Source organism: Phyllostomus hastatus, unplaced genomic scaffold, assembly GCF_019186645.2.
Source record: "Phyllostomus hastatus isolate PE091 unplaced genomic scaffold, TTU_PhHast_1.1 phas_contig_62, whole genome shotgun sequence".
NCBI classification, from domain to species: domain Eukaryota; kingdom Metazoa; phylum Chordata; class Mammalia; order Chiroptera; family Phyllostomidae; genus Phyllostomus; species Phyllostomus hastatus.
The window spans coordinates 14594393-14614831 of record NW_025333921.1 but is presented as its reverse complement, the minus strand read 5'-3'; the positions used below and the strand labels follow the sequence as shown (position 1 = coordinate 14614831).

The window sequence follows — 20439 nt, the reverse complement described above, 5'->3', positions numbered from 1 at the left end:
CTTTCACATCACGGATGGAGACGTCCCAGTACTAGACGGAACAGTAGAAATGAGGCAGGCTGCTGCCACATGGTCAGCTCAGGCCCCTCCTCGGACTGTGGACTCTGTTCTCTTTCTCCCCAGTTGAAAACATAGTCACCCTGTCACTGAGATGCTCTGTTTCAGCACATTGTCTTCTGAGGTCAGGGATATGTCAGGGGGTAGAAATGCAGCCGGAGCATGGCCGTGGGCCTGCCTGCCTGCCTGCCTGCACAGGGGCTGGGGCTGAGATGTGGGGATGGTGAGACGAGAGGGTCATTGCCCATCGCCAGCTGGCTCCCCCTGCCCACTGGGGAGAAAACTGTGTTTCACTGTCTGTTGTAACCAAGACTGTTGTCAGTAAGTAGGCCCCGCCCAACCAGCCCTGGGATCTGCTCCCACCCTGAGAGGGAAGCCTCGGAGGCTGGCCCTTCCATTCCTGATTCCTGGAGGCTGTCGAGCCACTCTTAACTGTGCCTTCAAACTGCTCAGGGGAGACCTGGCTGGGCAGGGGTGCTCTTGTACTAGAAGATGAAAAGTACATGGAACCATGGCAGTTTCTTGCTTTTGTTGCAAAGAAGACACTTGTGCTTTACACGCTAATGGCAGAAGCCACTCTCAGTCTTGGAAGCGCAGCATCTTCGAAAGCCACTGTTTCCCAAGTTTCTGATGCTGTTTCACTTATTCATGTTTTAGGGAAGTAGGAAGCCCCACTGACGCTCCTTGTGCCAAGTAACTTTCAGCTGCTCGCCCATGGGCCTTGGAGAGGAGGCATGGATCTGGGAGGTGGGGGCCACTTTTGGGCTGAGCCGCTCTGCGGACTTCCTTCCCAGCCTGTCCGTGTGTACCTTTGCTGAGCAAACATGCCAGGTGCCATGTTTGAGGTGCTAGGATGTATCAACCAGGTCCCTGTTTTTCTGGAAGCCACTAGTTGCCAAGCAGCATGCACATAAAGATGAAAGAACTAGTTATATTTGTGATCCAGTCATAGTTTTTGCTGATGTGAATTGAGCACCTCCTTTGCCTTTGGGCACAGTAAAGCATGTGATTCTTGCACGTCCCAAAGAAATGGGCTGTACTCTGATTCCCATTTTGTGGATGAGGAAACTGAGGCCCAGAGAGGTCCTCTGACTCATCTAAGGTCTCAGCTGTTACGGGACAGCTGGACGTCCGCCTTAGTCTGTCTGGCTCCAGAGTCTGAGCTGTCAGAAGTCTTAGAAGGGAGAAACTGACCGGGATGATGGCGGCTTCCAGAGGAAGCGGCATTTGAACTGAGGAAAGATGAGCCTCGAAGGTCAGGTCAGAGGGCAGGTCTTGCCTGGTAAGGTAAGAAGCAGGGTGTTTGGAATTATTCAGCAGAGTCTTTCCATGGGCACGAGTGTTTAGCAAGCTCTGTCAGGAGAGTCGGAATTGCCGATGGAGGCAGTAGCCTTGTTCCCAGGAAGCAGAGCTGCGCCTATGAAGCCATTCTCCTTCCTCTTTCCTTTCGCCCTCCAGTGGTCTTATTGGCCATACACCGTAAAGAACAGATTAAATACCTCCATTCTTGCTTTCTAGGATTTTACTACGTAGTTAACCTTGGTAGATTTAGAGTGCCTACTAGCACGTGGTCTAAAATCACAGGGCCCCCAGTAGAGACTCATTTTAAAACTGGGTATTTAGATAAAGTGGAATGGTCCAACCACACCAGGGAATACTCTGCGGCCATTAAAAAGGAAACTTGACTTCTTCATAACACTGTAAATTAAGACCCAGTTGGCCCGAGCCAGTGTGGCTCAGTTGGCTGGAGCGTCATCCCATACACCGAGGGCCTGCAGGTTCCATTCCCAGTCACGGCACGCGCCCAGGCCTCGGGTTGGATTCCCTGTCGGGGCGCGTGTGGGAGGCTGCCAGTCCATGTTTCTCTCTCACACCAGTGTTTCTTCTCTCTCTCAAAAGCAGTGAAAAAAAATGTCCTTGGATGAGGGTTAAAAGAAGTCCAATTATATAGCAGTAAGGTTAACAAGAGCCCATTTGTATAGAAATACATTTAAAATTTGTGGGTTTCCATGAAGGAAGTCTAGACAGATGAATAGTGTGTATCTAAAGGGTAAGTTTTTTTGAAAAATTTTCTTAATTTGCTTATTTGTACCTGACAGTGAGCAGGTGCTATTTTTGTGATGACACAAACATCACATTTCCTTTAGGCCCCAGGCCCACCAGAGCCTGAGCGCTGGGTCCCTGGGACTCCAGCCGCCTCGGCCCTGGGCTTGGTCCCAGCCTGGGCGGTCTGGGGCAGATCTGGGGTTGGCTGCACTGGGACCAGTGCCCACCAACAGCTTCTGTAAACTGCCCCGCAACAGACAGCCTGGGCCTGGGCAGCAGGTCCTAGCCTTTCCCCCCGCAGCTGAGAAACGAGCCCTCTGGGTCAGGAGCTCACCGGTAGCTGCAGTTGCCGCCAGCTTTGAGGTGGGCCAGTTTGGCAGTTTACCTCTCAGCTGGGGGAGAACGGGGTGACCTCTGACCCCAGATGCTGCCTTGTGGAGCCCCACCTTCAACCAGAACTGTGGGCCTTTACTTTGTTCTGCCATCTGTCCGCAGTGGCCCAAAGGCCACAGTTAACATTGACAGGCAAGCTTGTCAGACTTCTGCTCTTTGTCCCCCCATAGAACTCTTCTTGTTTTGGGGGTCTCCTTAGGAATATTCTCTGGATGAGGATAGTGGTTGATTGAGTTGAGTCCAGACCCCACTTACTCGAGATGGGACTTGGGTGGTTACTGGCCACCCCCGCTCCATTCTCCTGAGTGTGTTTGCTATCTGTAATTTGGGCACACCCCTCCTTTGTCGGGTGGTTGGAAGGGGCAGAGATAATATTTGGAAATGCCCAGCATTCATAAGTGTTGGTTCCCTTCTCGTGCTACTTGAGAAGAAAGATGTATGCACAGCATATTCAAGGCCCCAGCCACTCCTAAGAAATATTTTGATCCTGGGAAGGATTTGGCGTAATCTTAGGAATGTTACGATAAAGGGCCTGTAGTTCTGGTTGCTGGGGATAGACCTAAGCCTGCCTAAGCCAGTGCCTTGGGTGGAGGCAAGGAGGGGGAAAGAGAGGACCCTGAGGCCAGTGCTGGCTGGGGTGGCGTGCGTGGAGCAGGGGCCATGGTCCTTGACTAGCATGGTCCTCTTTGCTATTGATGGTAGTACTGTGTTAGTCAGGTCAAGGTTTTAGAGAGAAGGCGGGGCATTGTAAACTCTCTGCTAAATGTTAGCTGCTGTTTTGAGTAACCTGCCTGAGGTCACACAGCTGGTAGGTGCCCAAAGCTGGGGTTTGAGTCCTGAACTATCTGCTTCCAAAAAGTCAGCTTTTCTTGTTCATTCCCATGTCCAGGGACATTAGGTGTCATTTCACTGGTCCCAGCCTCCTTTTGACCTTGGGACTTGGCGGCTGTAGCCAGCCTTCGCTCTCTAAGGCAAGTTCCTCAGCATTAGGGAGCCTTCCTTGGGATCTGGGCTGGGTACGGGGCACTGGCTGCTAACAATGAAGCCATGTAAGCATGAACGAACGTGGGGTGTAGGAGCTTAGAAAAGGATGCCCTCCATTGGGAGAGAGCCCTGATGACTCTGGTTTTTAAATGCATGATTTTATCTTGGACTTCTAAACATATGCGGAGAAATTCTGTCTGAATTGGGTGGAGGGACGGGTAGAGTGTTTGAAGACATAAATCTTGATCTAAATTGCAGTCCATCAACAGACTTCCTTCAGTATGACAGCATGTGGACTGAGATGGGGACAAAGGTTTTGGGGGGCGTTTTTTTCCCTGCTGCCACATGAAGGAGCAAGAGGGATGGCCTGTGGCTTCCCCTGCCCTCTTCTGCATAGCTGTGCTCACCACCAACTTCATTGCAGCAACAGCAGCTCCAGGCGCAGCACCTCTCCCACGCCACGCACGGCCCCCCAGTCCAGTTGCCACCCCACCCATCAGGCCTCCAGCCTCCAGGGATCCCCCCGGTGACGGGGAGCAGCTCGGGGCTGCTGGCACTTGGAGCCCTGGGCAGCCAGGCCCACCTGACGGTTAAGGACGAGAAGAACCATCATGAGCTGGACCACAGAGGTGCGGCCTGGAGCTGGGGGCTGGGGGGCAGGGGCGGGGGGTGGGGGGCAGGGGTCCTGTAGGCTCCACTGTGAGTGGACAGAGAAAATGCTCTGTCCCTAGGACAGGAGTTAGCAAAAGATTTGGAGCCATCTCTTAAATTCCTGGTGTGCGGAAACCAGAGCTCCCAATCCCTGATGTGCCCTGGACTCTGCCCTGGAAGACACCTTGTCCATTCAACCTGGAGCATCCTCCCATCGTCCTGGCTGTACCCTGCCTGTCCTTAAGGGCCAGCCCCCGTCCCATGCCCTCCGGATGCCTTCCTGGCCAGGCTGGGGTCTTTTACAAATTGCTCTAAGAGCTTAAGAGGTGGAAACACAAGACTAAGCCCTTGGTTACTGTCCTCTTATATCCTGTCCCTGGAAAATGTTTTGTCCTTACCAAGATCATTATTCCTCTGAGGACAGGGGCCAAATTCCTGGGTGTCGAACTTAGCATATATGTCTCACCAACACAGGTACCTTGGAAAAGGTACACAGTCGGCACCCAGTAAAGACTTGTCAGCTGACTGTCTTTAAGGAGAGGCAGCAGTCATGCTACTGCAGGGAGGTGCTCGGAGAGACTTGGAATGCGGGCTTGCCCCCACCCTGCCCTCCCTGTGAGGATCCAGGAGGCTGCACAGAGTCGGCCCAAGTGGAGGACTCAGTTTGGGAAAGGGAAGGGCCTGGCTTCCTGGGAGACCCTTTCAAATCCTGCCACCTTGTGTGGTCTGCCCTTCAGTATTTTTTGTAGCTTTATTGAGATATACAGATCATGTAACTATAAAGTATGCAGCGTGATGATTTGATTTGCATTTAGGTATTCACTAGGGCAGCACCTTCCGAGGCCCCTGGCAGTGCACGCTTGGGCACTGGGGGCCTGGCGTGTCACCATCCTGCCCTGGCCGGGCCCCGGGGTGGTAGCAGGACGCAGGACCAGAGATTTACATTTCTGTCCCTGCAGCAGGTGGTCCTCCCTGCAGAGGGAGAGGCCCTTCCCATGGCAGACAGAAGAGTCTGTTGTCAGTGCCGACCGGCAGATAAAGGCTTCAGCTTCTGGGGGTTTCTGGCAAAAAAACAGAATGGTGCTCCTTAATAACAAATGCCAGTCTCACAGTTTCTTTTAAAAAGCAATAATGTTCTCAATCCCACATCCCATGGATATTTTGCATAGCATGACCCTTCCCAAGTTAATGGCTTAAAAACTGCTGACCAGTAGTCTTGGTGTCTTTCTTGGCATGTCCAGGAGAGCCAGGCCACAGGCCGAACTGGTGGCCCGGGGAAGCATGGGAATCGGGGCAGTTGACTTCCAAACCGAGGAACCTCGCCGAGTTCCCTGCCTTGGCTCACCCGCAGTGAACCAGGCCTGCTGCTCGTTCGAAAACCCATCAACTAGCAAAGAATAAAAACTGGCTGGATGAGACTGACTTTTTTTCTGTTTCTTTTTGTTTTTTGTCTTTTTGTCTTGGGGGCCCTGACCTTCCTCCTGTCCTGACCTTCGGTCCCCAAAGAGAGAGAATCCAGTGCGGTAAGTGCCAGCACCCTGGAACCAATAGGGGGCGTTTGCGGTGCTGGGAGTAAGGGACCATGTGACCTTTTGGTGGGAGGGGGGAGTGTTGTCATGAACTAGGAGTTGTCGCCTGTTGAGAGGATGACCTTCAGTTGTGGACGCCTTCGCCTCCCCAGGCTTTGGCCTGTTGTTTGTCAGATGAAGAGCTTGGGCTAAATGGGCTCTTACGCCCTTTATAGGACGGGTGACTAACCGGAGAGGTCGGCTGGCTGGCCCTGGGTCCTCTGCGGGGGTCTGCGGAGTGTCTGGGCTGCACCCAGGGCTGAGGACCCGGGTACCCCGCCCCCTGGCAGGGGGTACTTCCCCATTCCCTGGATTGGCCGCCCCATACAATCCTGTATCCCTGTTTCCTCTGAACACCTGAGGTTTCTTCCTGTTCTGGGTCTAAGGAAGTGCTAGCAAGTGGGCATTAAGGCCAGGCTGCCAGTGTGTCTGCCAGCTCTGAGATTTGCCGTAAATCTTTCCGGTCACACTGAGGCTCAGAGGTTCTGTTTCAAGTGAATAAGCCTTCTGAATAAGCACAGTGGAGTCTGGATAAAAAAAAAAATCCTCTAGCGATTAGCAAAGCTATTTTATTCCTCATCGCTGTCCTTGTATCTGGGGCCATCTAATCTGTTAGGATGGCCTTGGTTATTACCTCGTGTTAAGTAGGGCTTGGAAGGTCAGGCACTTAACCAACCATCCTCCCCAGCTCGCCTTCGCAGCCTGCTGCCCAGGCTAGCTTTAAACCTCCCCTGAGCAGCGGTGCTCCTGTTCCCTCTGGACTTGCCTATCTGCTTTGGAATCCAGGTGCACGCTTGGGCCTAGGGGTGGTTAGGTACATAAGGAGTCACTGAAGGCGAAAATCCATTTTGATGGCTTTAGTGTTGGTCCTCAGAAAGTGGCATTTTTGGAGAGGTGGCTTGCCTCAGAGAGGGCCCACACTGGACGCCTCATGGCTTAGGTTTGGTTCTAGCTGCATGGGACACTGGATGGCTCTCTCGGGCTCAGTTTCTTCATCTCTGACATAGGCATCTTCCTGCCCAGCCAGCCTCTGAGCTTAGTGAGGAAGACACCCCCCCAGCCCCGCCCAGAACAGGACATAAGGTCTGGAGATGACCTGGTTAATGGACCTGCTGCAGAGTGAAATGGGTCATTGAAGCCCAGCACCCTCCCTGTCTTCACGTCATCCTCATCCTCGCTGCTGTTTGCTCTTGGTTTTGTGCTCTAGTTTATGAAAGCTTTCTGCTGAAAGAAACCCACGGGGAACCCCCCCAAGAACTGAGCTCCTCACTCTGTGACACTCGCATATCCGTGCACCTGAGCCTCACAGAGCGGGGCGGGGAGGGGCTCAGGCTCGGGCCCCTGGGGAGTCCGGAGGGAACGAGTCAGGATGCCATCCTGAGGCCAGCTGGGCGGCTGGGGAGAGGCAGTAGGCTGTGCGCATGTGGGGATGGTGTTTCAGGGGGTGTAGACTGAAGTAATCAGCCCTTTGGAAACCAGGTTGTCAACAGATGTGGCCCACGGCTGGGAGGACAGGCCTGTGCCCAGATGGGAGGGGGGACGGCTGGACGGGCTGGAAGCTGTCCCAGAGGGGTTAGTCTGGAGTCCAATTAGAGGTAGCTTCATTCATATTTCCTTGCCTAGCTGAAGCAATAAAAAATACTTAGTTTTTTGGCTGCCTGCCAGCCAGAGGCGGGCTGGATCGATGCCGCTAAATGCCTGACATGACTCTCCGGTAGCAGCGAGGGTTTTCAGCCTGACTGCATGAGAAGAAAGAGCTCGCTGTTCTCCGAGCCGCGCTCTGGGTCGCAAGGAGAAACACGAGCTGCTGCACGCCCCCTCCTCTCTGCCCGCCCGCGAGGACAGGGCCTGGAAGCATTTCTGCTTAGCACGGGGCGGCCACCATCGGAGGAAAGGAAATGAAATGACGGTGATTTTTCTGCCAGGCTTGCAGCAGCTAATTGAATTGCGGCCGTGCGCACATCGCCGCCACTCACTCGGCTGTGGGGAAGGTTGAGCTGCAGTTCCATTATAACCTCCATTTTTTTCTTCAAGGCTTGATAACTCTGCCATTTTAATTTTGCTTCAGGCAGAAACTTGGCAGGGAAGGGCTACCCAGAAACCGGCTTAGCAAAGGAAATTAAGTTCTGTGGCTGGTTCCCCAAACGCTGGCACTAGCCCCCAGAAAGTAGGGGGAGAGAGGTGCACATTCATCCCACCTGCCTCCAGATGCCCTCTCCTGGACACGTGTCCCTCCGCCCTGTGTGGGGTGTCGATGGCCCGGTCCTGTCCCTCCCTCCCTGGACCGGAAGCTCCGGGAGGGCAGTGTTGTGCCCGCTGCTTCCTCCACGCTGGGCCTCCTCCTCCCAGACCCGATGTAGGGTGGGTGCTCAGAGCAGGGGTTGGTGGTGAGGAAGTGAGGAAAGGTTAGGGATTTGGCCCTCAGACCAGAGTAAACCACAACAGCCCCCCTGGGGGGCACGGATTCTGACTTGGTTGTCTGGGCACAGAGGTTTGCTGGCAGGTGCCACCCCTTCTCCCCAGCCTGGTGCTGACAGCCACGTAGGGCCGTTCCTGGCCGCGGACACGACCGAGTGCCTGCGGGTCCTCTGCGGGTGGCTCCCTCACCTGGGAGCAGCATTGTTCCTAGGCCGCTTGCGACGCTCTGCTGCCTCAGCTGTTAGCCCATCTTTCCTCTCCCCAGGCCTCGAGTTCCGAAGTGTTCTCATCCTTACTTGCTTCCTGTTTGAAGGGAGAACTCATTAGGCTCTGCCAGGCCTTCTGGAACTCGGCTTTCCTTCATGTTGCCTCCTGCTGGTGGGCCTCGGGCACACTTCCCGGCCTCTTTCCCATTGTGACAGAGGAACAGGGGGGCTTGTCACCTCCTTTATGCTCTTCCGCATCTTTGGAGGGAAAACGGTGCTGTGTTTTCTGTCTCTCTGTAGTCCTGGCATTTCTCTAAAGTTGCACCACCACTGAGAAAGCCTGTTGGCCACCACTGTTCCTAGAGAGGTCAGTAGATGAAGTAGTTTCTCACACGTGGCCCCAGTCTGTCAGCCCCGATCCATCTTTCAAGACTCAGTGCAAATTTGGCTTATTCCTTCTTAGAACGCGTAAGTGTGAAAGGCGCAAGATGAGGTGAGGGGAGCAGGTGTGACTCCCGCCCTGATGGAGTGGAGCATGCAGCCTCATAGTCGAGAAGGCACAGGCTCACCGCAAGGTTAATTGCTCGGTGTAGCATAGCAGTGGCTCTGTGCTGCTGCCAGAGCCTCTCTCAGGGGGACGTAGTCTGGGGAGTCACGAAGGCTTTCCTGATGAGGCACCGATGCAGCCACGACCTGCAAACACGAAGGACACCTCCAGTAACCTCCTGAGTCACCGTGCTTAGCTGTGACTATGTGTGTGAAATATTTACACTGAATCTCCTTCCCACTTCCAGAATAACTCAGTGTCACCCTCAGAAAGCCTGCGGGCCAGTGAGAAGCACCGAGGCTCTGCAGACTACAGCATGGAAGCCAAGAAGCGGAAGGCCGAGGAGAAGGACAGCCTGAGTCGATACGTGCGTCTGGGTGTGGTGGGCTCTGCTGGGGCTGCGTTGGGCAGGCGGGGGCGTGGGAGAACCCACAGGACCCGAGTCACAGAGATAGGTGGGGGCAGGGATAGGAGTGGTGGAGCGGCGGAGGGAGGGGTCTGGGGGGAACTGAGGGCACCTCCTATGGACAGGCCAGCAACCCCAGCTACTATTGCGGCCCTCCCGGAATGCCCAGCCTGCTTCAGAAAGCCGTCCCTGGCACCTCGCACTTTGACCCTACAGCGTGGTCGTGCAGTGTGCAGGGAGGAGAGCTGGGACAAAGGGAAGGGAGATGCTGTTTTGGGACCCGGTGGTCTCACGCGGAGCGCTGTTCAGCCACTCGGCCGCTCTATGGCTTTGGGAACGTTGCACAGCTGGTCTCAGCTGCATTTCTGGGCGACGAGGCTCATCTTCCCTCCCACACAGAGTGTGGAAATGGTGAAGTGAAACTAGTTCACTTCCTTGTAAATGATAGCAGATATGAAACCCACTGGGAAGTGGTGTCTGGCTCCAGAGAGACAGGTAAGGGGCTGAGAACTATAATGGGGCAGATGTTGGTGAGGCTGCCGGTGCGTGTGGGGGCAGAGGGACCTCAGAGCTAGGAATCTGCTGAGGAGGGGGGCTGACTTTGGTGAGCCTTGGGGTTTGGCCTGGACCAGATCCTGGCTGGAGGAAGCAGGGTGAGGATGGTTCATGCTCACTGTGGGGTGGGGAGGGTGTGGCCTCTTACTGGCTTCTCTCTCGTTTGCAGGACAGTGATGGGGACAAGAGTGACGATCTGGTGGTGGATGTTTCCAATGAGGTAAGGGCAGACCCGGGCTGCAGAGGGCCCCTTGGTCTAGGAGGTTTGAGAGTGCTGCTTCCCTGGGTAGGAGCTGTGTCTTAGCTGCTGTGCTGACATTACTGGCAGCCTGAGCAGGGCGGTGAGGCCTCTGAAGCTGGGCCGTCAGGCTGACGGGGAAGAGCAGGGCAGGGCTTTGCTGCATGGTGGCTGGGCAAGCATGGGCAAGTGAGGGCTTCCCAGGACAGGTCCCCAGAAGGAGACGCTCAGAGACCCCAGAGCAGGGCCAGCGCCGGTTCCTTGTGTTCCTCTAGGTCAGCTGTGTTCCGCCCAGCACCCTGGGCTCTGGAGGAGGGGGTTGTGAGCCCCTGGGGCAGCCTCTGCAGACAAGGAGGGGCTGAAGCAGATCTGCCAGAGGCCCAGTGGCCCAGATTTGAGTCCTGAACTGTGTGTGATTTTGGACTGGTCACCCCATCCCCACCCAGGCCTCAGTCTTCCCATCTGGGGGTCTAAGTACTCAGACTAGATCATTAAGAAGTAGTCACCCTGACTTCGGGGTCCCCAGTCTGTGGCAGCCAAGCTTTTTTCTCTGTCACCCGTTCCTACTCCCTTCCCATCCCAGGGCTGGAAGGAGTCTAGGCTGGTGGTTGCTTTGAGTACAGTTCTGCATCGCTTGTGTTTCTAGGACCCAGCAACTCCCCGGGTCAGCCCTGCACACTCCCCTCCTGAAAATGGTCTGGACAAAGCCCGTGGCCTGAAAAAAGATGCCCCCACCAGCCCCGCCTCAGTGGCCTCCTCCAGTAGCACACCTTCCTCCAAGACCAAAGACCTTGGTCATGTATGTGGGGTCTGCCCCAGTGCTGCGAGCCTGGGAGAGGGCTGGGGAGGGTCGGGTGGAGGGAAGAGGTTCTGGAAGAGACTCAGGAGCTGGGGTGGTGCTGACTGGAGGACAGAAGGGTAGAGTAGGATGAACATGGCTTGGGGTTTGACCCAGGTTCAAGTGCTGGCTCTACCACTTCTTGGCTGGGCCCTGTGCTAACTAGTTGCCATTTCTGAGCCTTGGTTGCTGCATCTATAAAGTGGGAATGGTCACCGTAGTCTCTGCTCAACAAGGTTGGGCAAGAATTGAGTGGCTTTTGGGCAGAAGATTCAAAACTGGGGTTGGGGCTGGCCCCACGCTCAGTGTGGTGACCAGCACTGGGAGTGTGGCCAGCTCCGAGTGCCTGGCACTTGGATAATGAGCTTCATGGCTCCCCTTGGTCTCTGTGTCTTCTCCTCTCAGAACGACAAATCCTCTACCCCTGGGCTCAAGTCCAACACCCCAACCCCGAGGAACGATGCCCCGACTCCAGGCACCAGCACGACCCCAGGGCTCCGGTCGATGCCAGGCAAACCTCCGGGCATGGACCCGATAGGTATAATGGGTAGGCATGATGGGGCTGGGGCACCGTGGTTGGGGCGGGGCGGGGGGTGGTGGTGCTGCCCAGGCCAGAGCTGCAGCTACACGGATGGGCTCGGCTCTCCCCAGGCCTGCCTTCGGGGGGCTTCATGGGCAGGTTTCAGGAGGAGAGGAACTGGTCTTTCAGCCCTGATGGTAGGGCTTAGTGGGGCCACCGCTGGGCTAGGCGTGTGCCAGGAGCCGCGGACAGGTCAGGATACCCACTGTTTGTTCCTGCCTCCCGTTGTCAGTTCTGTGAGGCTATACACAACCCTGTTCTTTGAACTTCCATGACCTGCCCCGTAAAAAAAGATGAACACTTCTCTCATCTCAAACCTTCTTAAGCTGTGGAGACGGGGGTCCCTGTTAGAAGGACTCACCCTGAGAGGATTGCTGCTAGGTGGTCTGGTGGCCTGGATTCTGTCCTAGAAGGAAGGGGGGGCCGCTCCCCTTGATGGCCCCCTCCCGCTGATGCCCGCCTCCTTGCAGCTTCAGCCCTGCGCACGCCCATCTCCATCACCAGCTCCTACGCGGCGCCCTTTGCCATGATGAGCCACCACGAGATGAACGGCTCCCTCACCAGCCCCAGTGCCTATGCCGGCCTCCACAACATCCCGCCCCAGATGAGCGCGGCCGCCGCTGCCGCCGCCGCTGCCTATGGCCGATCGCCAATGGTGAGCTTTGGAGCTGTACGTAGACTTTTTGGCTCCTTTTTGGGGGACTGGCAAGGAGTAGGGAGCTGGTGAGGCTTAAGGGGCACTTCATGTACACTAAAGGGGACCCCAGGGTCTCACAACCCGGCAACCAGCTGCCTTTGGGGTAAAGTGCTCCTTAGAAACGACTTGGGGATCAGTAGACCTGGGCCCCACCCCGGCCTGCCCGTCGTTCCCTCTCAGGATGCGGCCTCCCTGGCTGCCCCTGTCTGTCTGGGTAGTAGAGCTGACCCCTGTCTCTCTGGGCCCCCCTGGGATGGGGTCCCAAGATGAGTCAGGTGACTCCCAGGGAGCAGGGGTTCAGCAAGCACGGCTGCATATTACACCAGGGCTCATCTGTTAGTGTTGATGAGCAGTTCAGGCTGGGCTGGGAGAGAGAGGAGTGATTTTCAGGAGACAATTTCTTTCATCTCCTGTACCTGGTGTGGCTTCCTCTTCATGTGACGAGCCCGCTGGGACACTGCGGAGGGACTGAAGTGGGTGGGGGAAAGGGGAGGCAGAGGGTGCTGGTTCAGAGTTGGGAGGTCCGGACTGTCACACCATCCCTGCCCTCGTCCTGGGCACAGCTCTTGGCCCTCCTGGGCCTGTCTCCGCTGAATCAGCGGGGTCCGCTCTGCTTGTCTGTCTCCGGGGCCCGGAGAAGCAGTGCTGCACAGGCAGGGCCCAGGAAGTAGAGGAGAGGAGGGGCCGGGGTGGGGGGATATATGGTGTATCTCTCACGAAGGGCTGGCCTTGTCTTGCCTTACAGGTTGGTTTTGACCCTCACCCCCCCATGCGGGCTGCGGGCCTGCCCTCGAGCCTCACCTCCATTCCTGGTGGAAAACCGTAAGTCCTGGCTGTCTTCTTGCATGCTTCTTGGGGAGGGCAGAGGAGGGCACACGCCCCTCCCCATCCCCTGCCCTGGTGGGCCTCCTGCCTTGAGAGGTTCTTATAGGCCAGGCTGTAGCCTCTGTCCATACTCCTGATCAGCCCGCGGTTCTTTCTGAAAGGGGAACTGAGAGGGGTTCGAGGGTATGGTCAGTGGGTTCTGGAAGGGAAGGAATACCGCAGATGTTAGGGCCTCCCAATCAAATGACACAGTTGACCCAGGGGTTCCTTTGGGTTCTACCTGTTTGGAACGCCCCCAGCTGACACCCACTGTAGCATGCAACAGTAGGCAGAGCACGCCTACTCGCCTCCTGGCTCTGATGTGTACTTTATGGTTTATTTGGGGACGTAAACAGGTCCCCAACCCAGTATCACTGGCTCCTGAAGGAGGAGGTGGCATCCTGCCGGGTCCTTCCCAGGGGTGGTCAGTGTGTTAGGGATGTCGTAGATAACTCTTATCGTAGGTAGTGGGGGAGGCCACTCCAAGGCACAGGTGGGGCTAGTGACCTGGCTCTCGGAGCAAGGATGTGTAAGCAGGAGCAGAAGTCAAGGCAGGAATATTAATCATTTCCCACTCTGGTGGAGCCTAGCCAAGGGAGTTGGGGTTACGGGGTTTCCTAAGATTTGGAGGGAAGCTGGAGGCTGGGAGGCCAGTCGGGGTGGTGCCGGTGGAACCAGGTAGGACATGGAGCAACTGGAAAGGACTGGGGACAGCAGAAGTGACGGGTCTCGCCCTTCCAGAGCATACTCTTTCCACGTGAGTGCCGACGGGCAGATGCAGCCTGTGCCCTTCCCCCACGACGCCCTGGCAGGCCCCGGCATCCCAAGACATGCCCGGCAGATCAACACACTCAGTCACGGTGAGGTGGTGTGTGCCGTGACCATCAGCAACCCCACGCGGCACGTCTACACAGGTGGCAAGGGTTGCGTGAAAATCTGGGACATCAGCCAGCCAGGCAGCAAGAGCCCCATCTCCCAGCTGGACTGCCTGGTGAGGATTCCAGGGCTGTGGGCACCTCTGATGGGCACGGGGGAGCAGAGCAGCTGGGGCCGGGGGAGAGCCCTGTCGACCTGGTCTGGCTCAGCCCTGCATAATTGGCTGGGTGACTTCGGGCAAGCCGGCTAACCTCCCTGAACCCTGGTTTTACTAAGTGGAGATGATACTGACTTTCTGGGGTTTGTGAAAAAATGCGTGGAAGACTGAAGGGTTGGGAATGAGCAGGGGAGATGGCTGGGCAGGATGTGAGCAGGGGTGGTGAGGGTGTTCAGAATTGCTGCATGGGACTCTCCTGGTCCCTGGGAAGGGAGGTGGGCAACTCTCCACACTGTCCTTCTTTCTCCAGAACAGGGACAACTACATCCGCTCCTGCAAGCTGCTCCCCGATGGGCGCACGCTCATCGTGGGTGGTGAGGCCAGCACGCTCACCATCTGGGACCTGGCCTCTCCCACACCCCGCATCAAGGCTGAGCTGACGTCTTCTGCCCCTGCCTGCTATGCCCTGGCCATCAGCCCTGATGCCAAAGTCTGCTTTTCCTGCTGCAGCGATGGGAACATCGCCGTGTGGGACCTGCACAACCAGACGCTGGTCCGGTGAGGCCATGGGAGGGGCCTGTGCAGATCAGCCAGCCCCATGCGGGATGGGCCCAGCGCAGCACCTTCCTCAGAATGAGAGCTAGTGCAGCAGCGGCGGGGCTGGCCCCGGTCGGCTCTCAGTGTACCTTGGCCGTCTTTGCTCATCACATTACTGTTCAGCTTGTGTAATCAGCCCTTAGTTGTACAGGGTAAGGAGAGGGATTAAGAATGCACATTCTTAAGAGGAGGCACCGAGTGTCTGCCTACGGAGATTCCTTTTTTATGAACCGGCCCCTGGACAGGACCCCTGAGTAGATGGGAGAGGGGCCAGGCCTGGCTCTGCTGCAAGCTCACTGAGGGGACGTGGGCACATGGTGAACCCCCTTCTGGGCCTCAGTTTTCTCTTCTGTTCAGAATGCCTGCTGGGCATCCAGTGGTTCCTCAGCTCACCCCTCCTCCCCACTCGGCCCTCACAGGCAGTTCCAGGGCCACACAGATGGGGCCAGCTGCATAGACATCTCCCACGACGGCACCAAGCTGTGGACCGGGGGCCTGGACAACACTGTGCGCTCCTGGGACCTGCGGGAGGGCCGGCAGCTGCAGCAGCATGACTTCACCTCCCAGGTGGGCTGCCAAGGCTCTTCTTCATCCCCCACCCCCAGAGCAGTGTGTTTCCTCCTGAGACCCACTGTGCTGGGTCAGGGGACCAGGGGGCCCTTATAGGTGATCATTGCCAAGGGATTTGAGACCAACCTGGGCCATCTGGGAAGGCTTCCTGGAGGAAGCAGCAATGAAATAGACTCAACAAGGCCTTGGAATTGGACACACTTGACCCAACTGCTTAGCTTTAATTCCCAGTTCCTCCACTGTTGAGCACTTTGGCCTCAGTTTCCTCCTTTCTGAGATGGGAATTACAGTAGGTAGCTACAGCACCTCCCAGGTCTGGTGTAAGCACCTGAAATGGTTCCACTAGAAGCTGTAGCCATTACCCTGGCTCATAGGAAACATTCTGTAAATGCTAGGTATTATGACTTTTTTGTTGTTTTTATTGCTCATTTTAATGTTTAGTCATACATATTTAATATTTTAGTCTTTTAGTCACTCATATTTTTTCTTAAGGTAAGACAAAACTCACAGACAGGGAGTAACCTTGAAAGGAAAAGATCTGTGTCACTCTGAGTGTGAATCCTGGCTCTCACGCTTACTTTCTCGAATCAGCAACCTCTCTGAGCCTCAGCCTCCTCTCCTGTAAAGTGAGGGGTGGGGGGAGTGGCACCCCATACCCTTGGGCTATTGGGCTGAGGGGGAGGAGGGCTTGGCTTTGCAGAGGGCGGGTGGGAGGTGATGGGGAAGGAGGGGCGGGGCCTGGAAGGCAGAGGAGGCTGAGCTCATCTCCCCCCTCGCAGATCTTCTCCCTGGGTTACTGCCCCACCGGAGAGTGGCTGGCGGTGGGCATGGAGAGCAGCAACGTGGAGGTGCTGCACCACACCAAGCCGGACAAGTACCAGCTGCACCTGCACGAGAGCTGCGTGCTCTCCCTCAAGTTTGCCTACTGCGGTGAGCCGGGGGAGCGGGGGCCCTGGCGGCCTGGCCTGGCCTCTGTGTACAGATGAGGGGCCCCACGCTTACAGTAGGAGCAGAGCCTCCTGGCCCTAACGGGTGTGTCCCATCCTTATCCCTCGAATGCAGATACTGCCACAGGGTACTGAGCTCCCTTGACACCAGGCCAGAGCCAGTCGCTGCTAGCCTAGGGCAGTTGAACTGCAGGCAGTCCCTCTAGCCGGTTCCTTCAGGCAGTTACGACTGCAGCCTTTGGCTGAGAGCCCTGGATTGGACAGTCTGCTCCTCTGCTGACTAAGTGTGCAGCCTGGGACACATCTCATCTTCTCTGACTCCAATGGGTCTTACTCTGTTGCCTGGGAGTAGCACAGCGCCCACCATGTGGCTTTGGGGAGCACTGTGCCTTACCACTGGGGGCGCCCTGACAGAGTACAGGTGCCTTCTGACCGCCAGCCTTGGCCGGACCTGCAGATGCAGGGCTTGCTTTGCTGTTTTCCAACAATTCCTGCTTTCTTCCAGTAGAAACGAGAAGGATCAGTCCACTGTTGTGGCTTTAAAAGAATGTTTTTGAAACATGTAATTGCTGTGATTAAGTGCAAAACCTACCTTTTTCCATCTCAGCCCCACTCACTTCTCTCCCCTGATTGCAGAGAGAGGTGTTTTCCAGGTGTCCGTGTATCTGTTATGTGTCTTGCTTACAAAATGGCTCTTGAAAGTGGAGTCGGCTAAGCACTGGTTAGTGGTTCACACTGCGTTTCCATGGCAGCTGGCCAGGTCTGGGGTAGGTCTTACTTTAGAGGACAGCCGGTCACAACCAGACCTTTCCTTGCTTCTCGCCTACAGGCAAGTGGTTTGTGAGCACTGGGAAAGATAACCTTCTCAACGCCTGGAGGACACCCTATGGAGCCAGCATATTCCAGGTACCACCTGCCATCCGGGTGCCCCTCCTGGTTCTGCCCTGAGTCAGGGCCAAGCTGTGGTGATGGCTGTGGGGAGAATGGGAGGCAAAGCGGGACCTGCTGTGGCCCTTCCAGCCCCTACCTGATGGGTCCAGTATGGGTCTCCAGAAGGAGAGCTTGGGCACATCAGCAGGACACGCTCTGCTGCTGATGGCATCTGACCGCTCAGGGCAAGGGCTTTTAGGCAGGGGCGTTTGTAGGGTGTCCAGACCCGACGGGAGTGAAGACAGGCCCCTGGCTCAGGCCTGTGCGCTGAGCACTCCGAGGGGGTGCGTCGGCAGTGGAGCGCACAGGGCAGCTTTTTTCAGAGCGGTGCTGCCTAGTGTTTGAGTAAGTTTGTGTTTCATCAGTGGAAACAGAGCCGGGGTGAAAGCAAAAGGGTCTAGAAAGAGGTGAGAGAGGGAGGAAGCTTTTTACGATTTCTTTACCATCTGGGGCCTGACACTGAAGGCAGCAGTGGGCCCGGTCCCTGTGGAGAAGCCCAGGGAAGGGACGTCCGTGAGGGAAGGGGCCTGCCGGGCTGTGTCAGAGGCCACGCTGCATGCACTCCAGGTGGGAGCCAGGGGCGGGGCGGGGGGTGCGGGCAGGGTTTCATTCAGAGCATTGAAGTGGTGTGGAGAGAAAGTGACTGCTGCCTTTTTTTCCTTCCTGCACCTTGCTGCCTAACCTCCAGTCTAAGGAATCCTCGTCTGTCTTGAGTTGTGACATTTCAGCAGATGACAAATACATTGTAACAGGCTCTGGTGACAAGAAGGCCACAGTTTACGAGGTCATCTACTAAACAAGGACTGTAACAGGGCTGTCAGACTCTGGGAGGAAAGGACTCGGCTGTGACAAGGAGATCCTGGCGAGGGGCCCTGAGGATGGCGAGGCCAGCCAGCAGCCCAGCGTTCCGGGGCTGCGCTGTGGCGGCGGGCTGGGAGGGCACACCTACACGTCCGACTGCACGCCGGGTTGATGCGTTTCACAGACTCCGATGGATTTCTCTCCTCCTCCCCTTCACCGTCCTGGCAGATGCTACCAATAGATTTATTTGGAAACTCGTGGCTCCAGCTCCCCACAGACACCTGACTCTGTCTTTCCTTCCCCTTTCTTTTGATCTGTCCCCATGCCTTGGGCTGGGGACGCTGGAGAGGACCACATCTGTGCCAGGGGAGGGGGGTCTTATTTTCCCGCTTGTGCGGTGCACAAGATCTGTGAAAATGTAAATAACAGACTCATGACTCGGACTGGGCAGCGGGGGAGGAAGCTCCTTCTCACCAGAAACGCTAGCCATGTATTCGCCTGCTGTATTTGTAATCCACTCATGGTGGTGGTGTTTTTTTGTTTTGTTTTGTTTTGTTTTTTTGTTTTAAACAGAAATTCCTGCAGAGGGAGGGGAGGATCGGGGAGAGAGGTCCCGGGTGGAGGAGGGTCGCTGCAGCTGGTGCCCAGTCTGGCCAGCCGGGGACCCTGGGGCGAGCGTGCCTCCTCGTGCGTGGGCTTGGGCGGCGTCCCAGGAGGGCGGAGACCGAGATCGACACTGTGCCCCGACCAGCACTTGAGTCGGGGGCCGGCCTGGCCTACGGGCAACAGAGATGGTCAGACGTTTCTGTGGCCTTCTGCACTTCGTCTGTCCCTCGCTCTCTGTCACTCTCTCTCAGGGCTCTGACTCTTGCTCACCCACCCTCCCCTCCTCGCCTCCGTCTGTCTTGGCTGCGCACTTGGTCGCGTTGAGAAATGGAGTCCAGAGGCGCTCCCTCTTCGTCCCTTCTCCATCTGCGGACAGAACCTAAACCGGACAGAAAGTTAGAAGAAAGCATAGCAACTCAGCTCAGGGAGCTACCAGAGAAAAATAGCAACTGATGTGGGTGCTTTTTTTTTTTTGTTTTAATTTGAATAAAGAATTAGAAATGATGTCCTTTTATAAAATGCCTTTGCCCCTTTCCTGCTTGTTATCCCTTCCTCCCCCACCTCCCCCCCCCGCCCCCCGCGACCCCAGGGGAGAGAGTATTTAGCCTGCAGGATTGAGTCTGAGAGGATTACCCCCCACCCACACACACACACAGCACCCAGGTGGGCTGCAGGCGCTGGGGGCCAGGCGCCGACCCTGGCACTCTGGCGGCTTCATGCCGCTCTCAGTCTCTCTTGAGCCCAAACAGGTGGCAAGTGGAATGTCCTCTCCTGCAGGTACCGTTTTTTTGCTACCAGTGTGTTTTGAGGAGTTAGCATTCGGGTTTTTTGTTTGTTTGTTTGTTTTTCTGGTCTTTTTTTTTCTTCTAAGGAAAAGCTAAAGGCCGTTTGAGTCCTGGTGATGGGCTCTCCATGGATGTAGCATATGGAAGATAATTTTTATACTGCATTTTTATGGCTTATTTTATAATGTGTGATTCTGTCTGGTGAGAAGGAAGGAGGGCTCCATTGAAAATTGCCTGTATTCAGCGATCGTGTTCCTGTGCCAGCAGCCCCCCGACTGCAGTGGGGGGGGGGGCACCGAGACTGGTCAGGTGCTGGGTACCTTTCTGAGGCTGGGGGAGAGGCTGGCTGGAGTCCGTCTCCCTCTCTTTCTTGTCTCTGTCTCTGTCTCAGATGTTCATCTGCCACTGTTAAGGCTGTAGCCACGAGGGAGGGCGAGGGTAGACGTTGATTCCTGAAGAAAAGAGAAAATGAAAAGTCATTGTAATGAGCTGTTTTTATATTTTTAAAAGTTACTATTTAAAGGTTGGCTTGATTGTTGCGTTTTAATTGCCTCCCTCCAGTTGGTCAGAAGAGGGTCTGGGCCACTGTCACCCTCAAGTCCTGAATTCTGAGCAATGGCCTTTGTCATTTCAAAACAAAAGCTCTTCTCATTTCAAAGTACTTCCCATGCCCCCCCCCCCCCCCCCATCTAATTGTGCAGGATGCTGAAGGGCAGTGTTTTCACTGTTTATCCCTGCCTCTCCTGGCTTCCCTTGGCCAGTCTAAGCCCCAGGGAATGGGTGGGGAGCTGTGACTTCCTCCAGGAGGCGAGCAGAACCAAGTTCCCCAGGGAAGGCTGCAGTAGCTTAACACTAAAGTCTTACCCAGCTGTCGGTGCAAACTGGAAAAATGTGAACTACAAGTGCAATTGCAAAGTGTCCACGAACATCTGGATGCTGAAAACCTGGATCATTTTTTTTAAAGCGTAACAAATTTAGATGTTATGGTGGGGAGGAGGGGCGACCTTCCATCCCTAGGTCACTGAGGTGTGTTTCAAGGCGTAGGGGAGATGTGCAGAAAGGGAAAGACTGCGGGTCAGGGCCCGCTGGGCACGGGGCCGGCTGCTCCCAGCCTCTGGGTTT

At 55.8% G+C, this 20439-nt stretch overlaps 1 protein-coding gene across 11 annotated transcripts in view; it reads left to right on the top strand.

Annotated features, from left to right (window-relative positions):
- TLE3 (TLE family member 3, transcriptional corepressor) overlaps positions 1-19029 on the top strand; it is a 43971-nt gene extending 24942 nt beyond the window's left edge. For 2 of the 11 annotated variants that reach the window (XM_045848454.1, XM_045848450.1), the window contains exons 7-20: positions 3905-4109; positions 5638-5654; positions 9118-9237; positions 10001-10051; positions 10716-10868; positions 11313-11454; positions 11958-12157; positions 12906-13006; positions 13790-14039; positions 14392-14639; positions 15098-15245; positions 16028-16178; positions 17025-17101; positions 17814-19029. In XM_045848454.1, the coding sequence (XP_045704410.1) occupies positions 3905-4109; positions 5638-5654; positions 9118-9237; positions 10001-10051; positions 10716-10868; positions 11313-11454; positions 11958-12157; positions 12906-13006; positions 13790-14039; positions 14392-14639; positions 15098-15245; positions 16028-16178; positions 17025-17101; positions 17814-17921 (1971 nt within the window). In that variant the 3' untranslated portion in view covers positions 17922-19029. The remainder of the gene's footprint in view (positions 1-3904; positions 4110-5637; positions 5655-9117; positions 9238-10000; positions 10052-10715; positions 10869-11312; positions 11455-11957; positions 12158-12905; positions 13007-13789; positions 14040-14391; positions 14640-15097; positions 15246-16027; positions 16179-17024; positions 17102-17813) is intronic. The other 9 variants (XM_045848455.1, XM_045848459.1, XM_045848453.1 and 6 more) reach the window with 6 other exon arrangements.
- The last annotated feature ends 1410 nt before the right edge of the window (positions 19030-20439 follow it).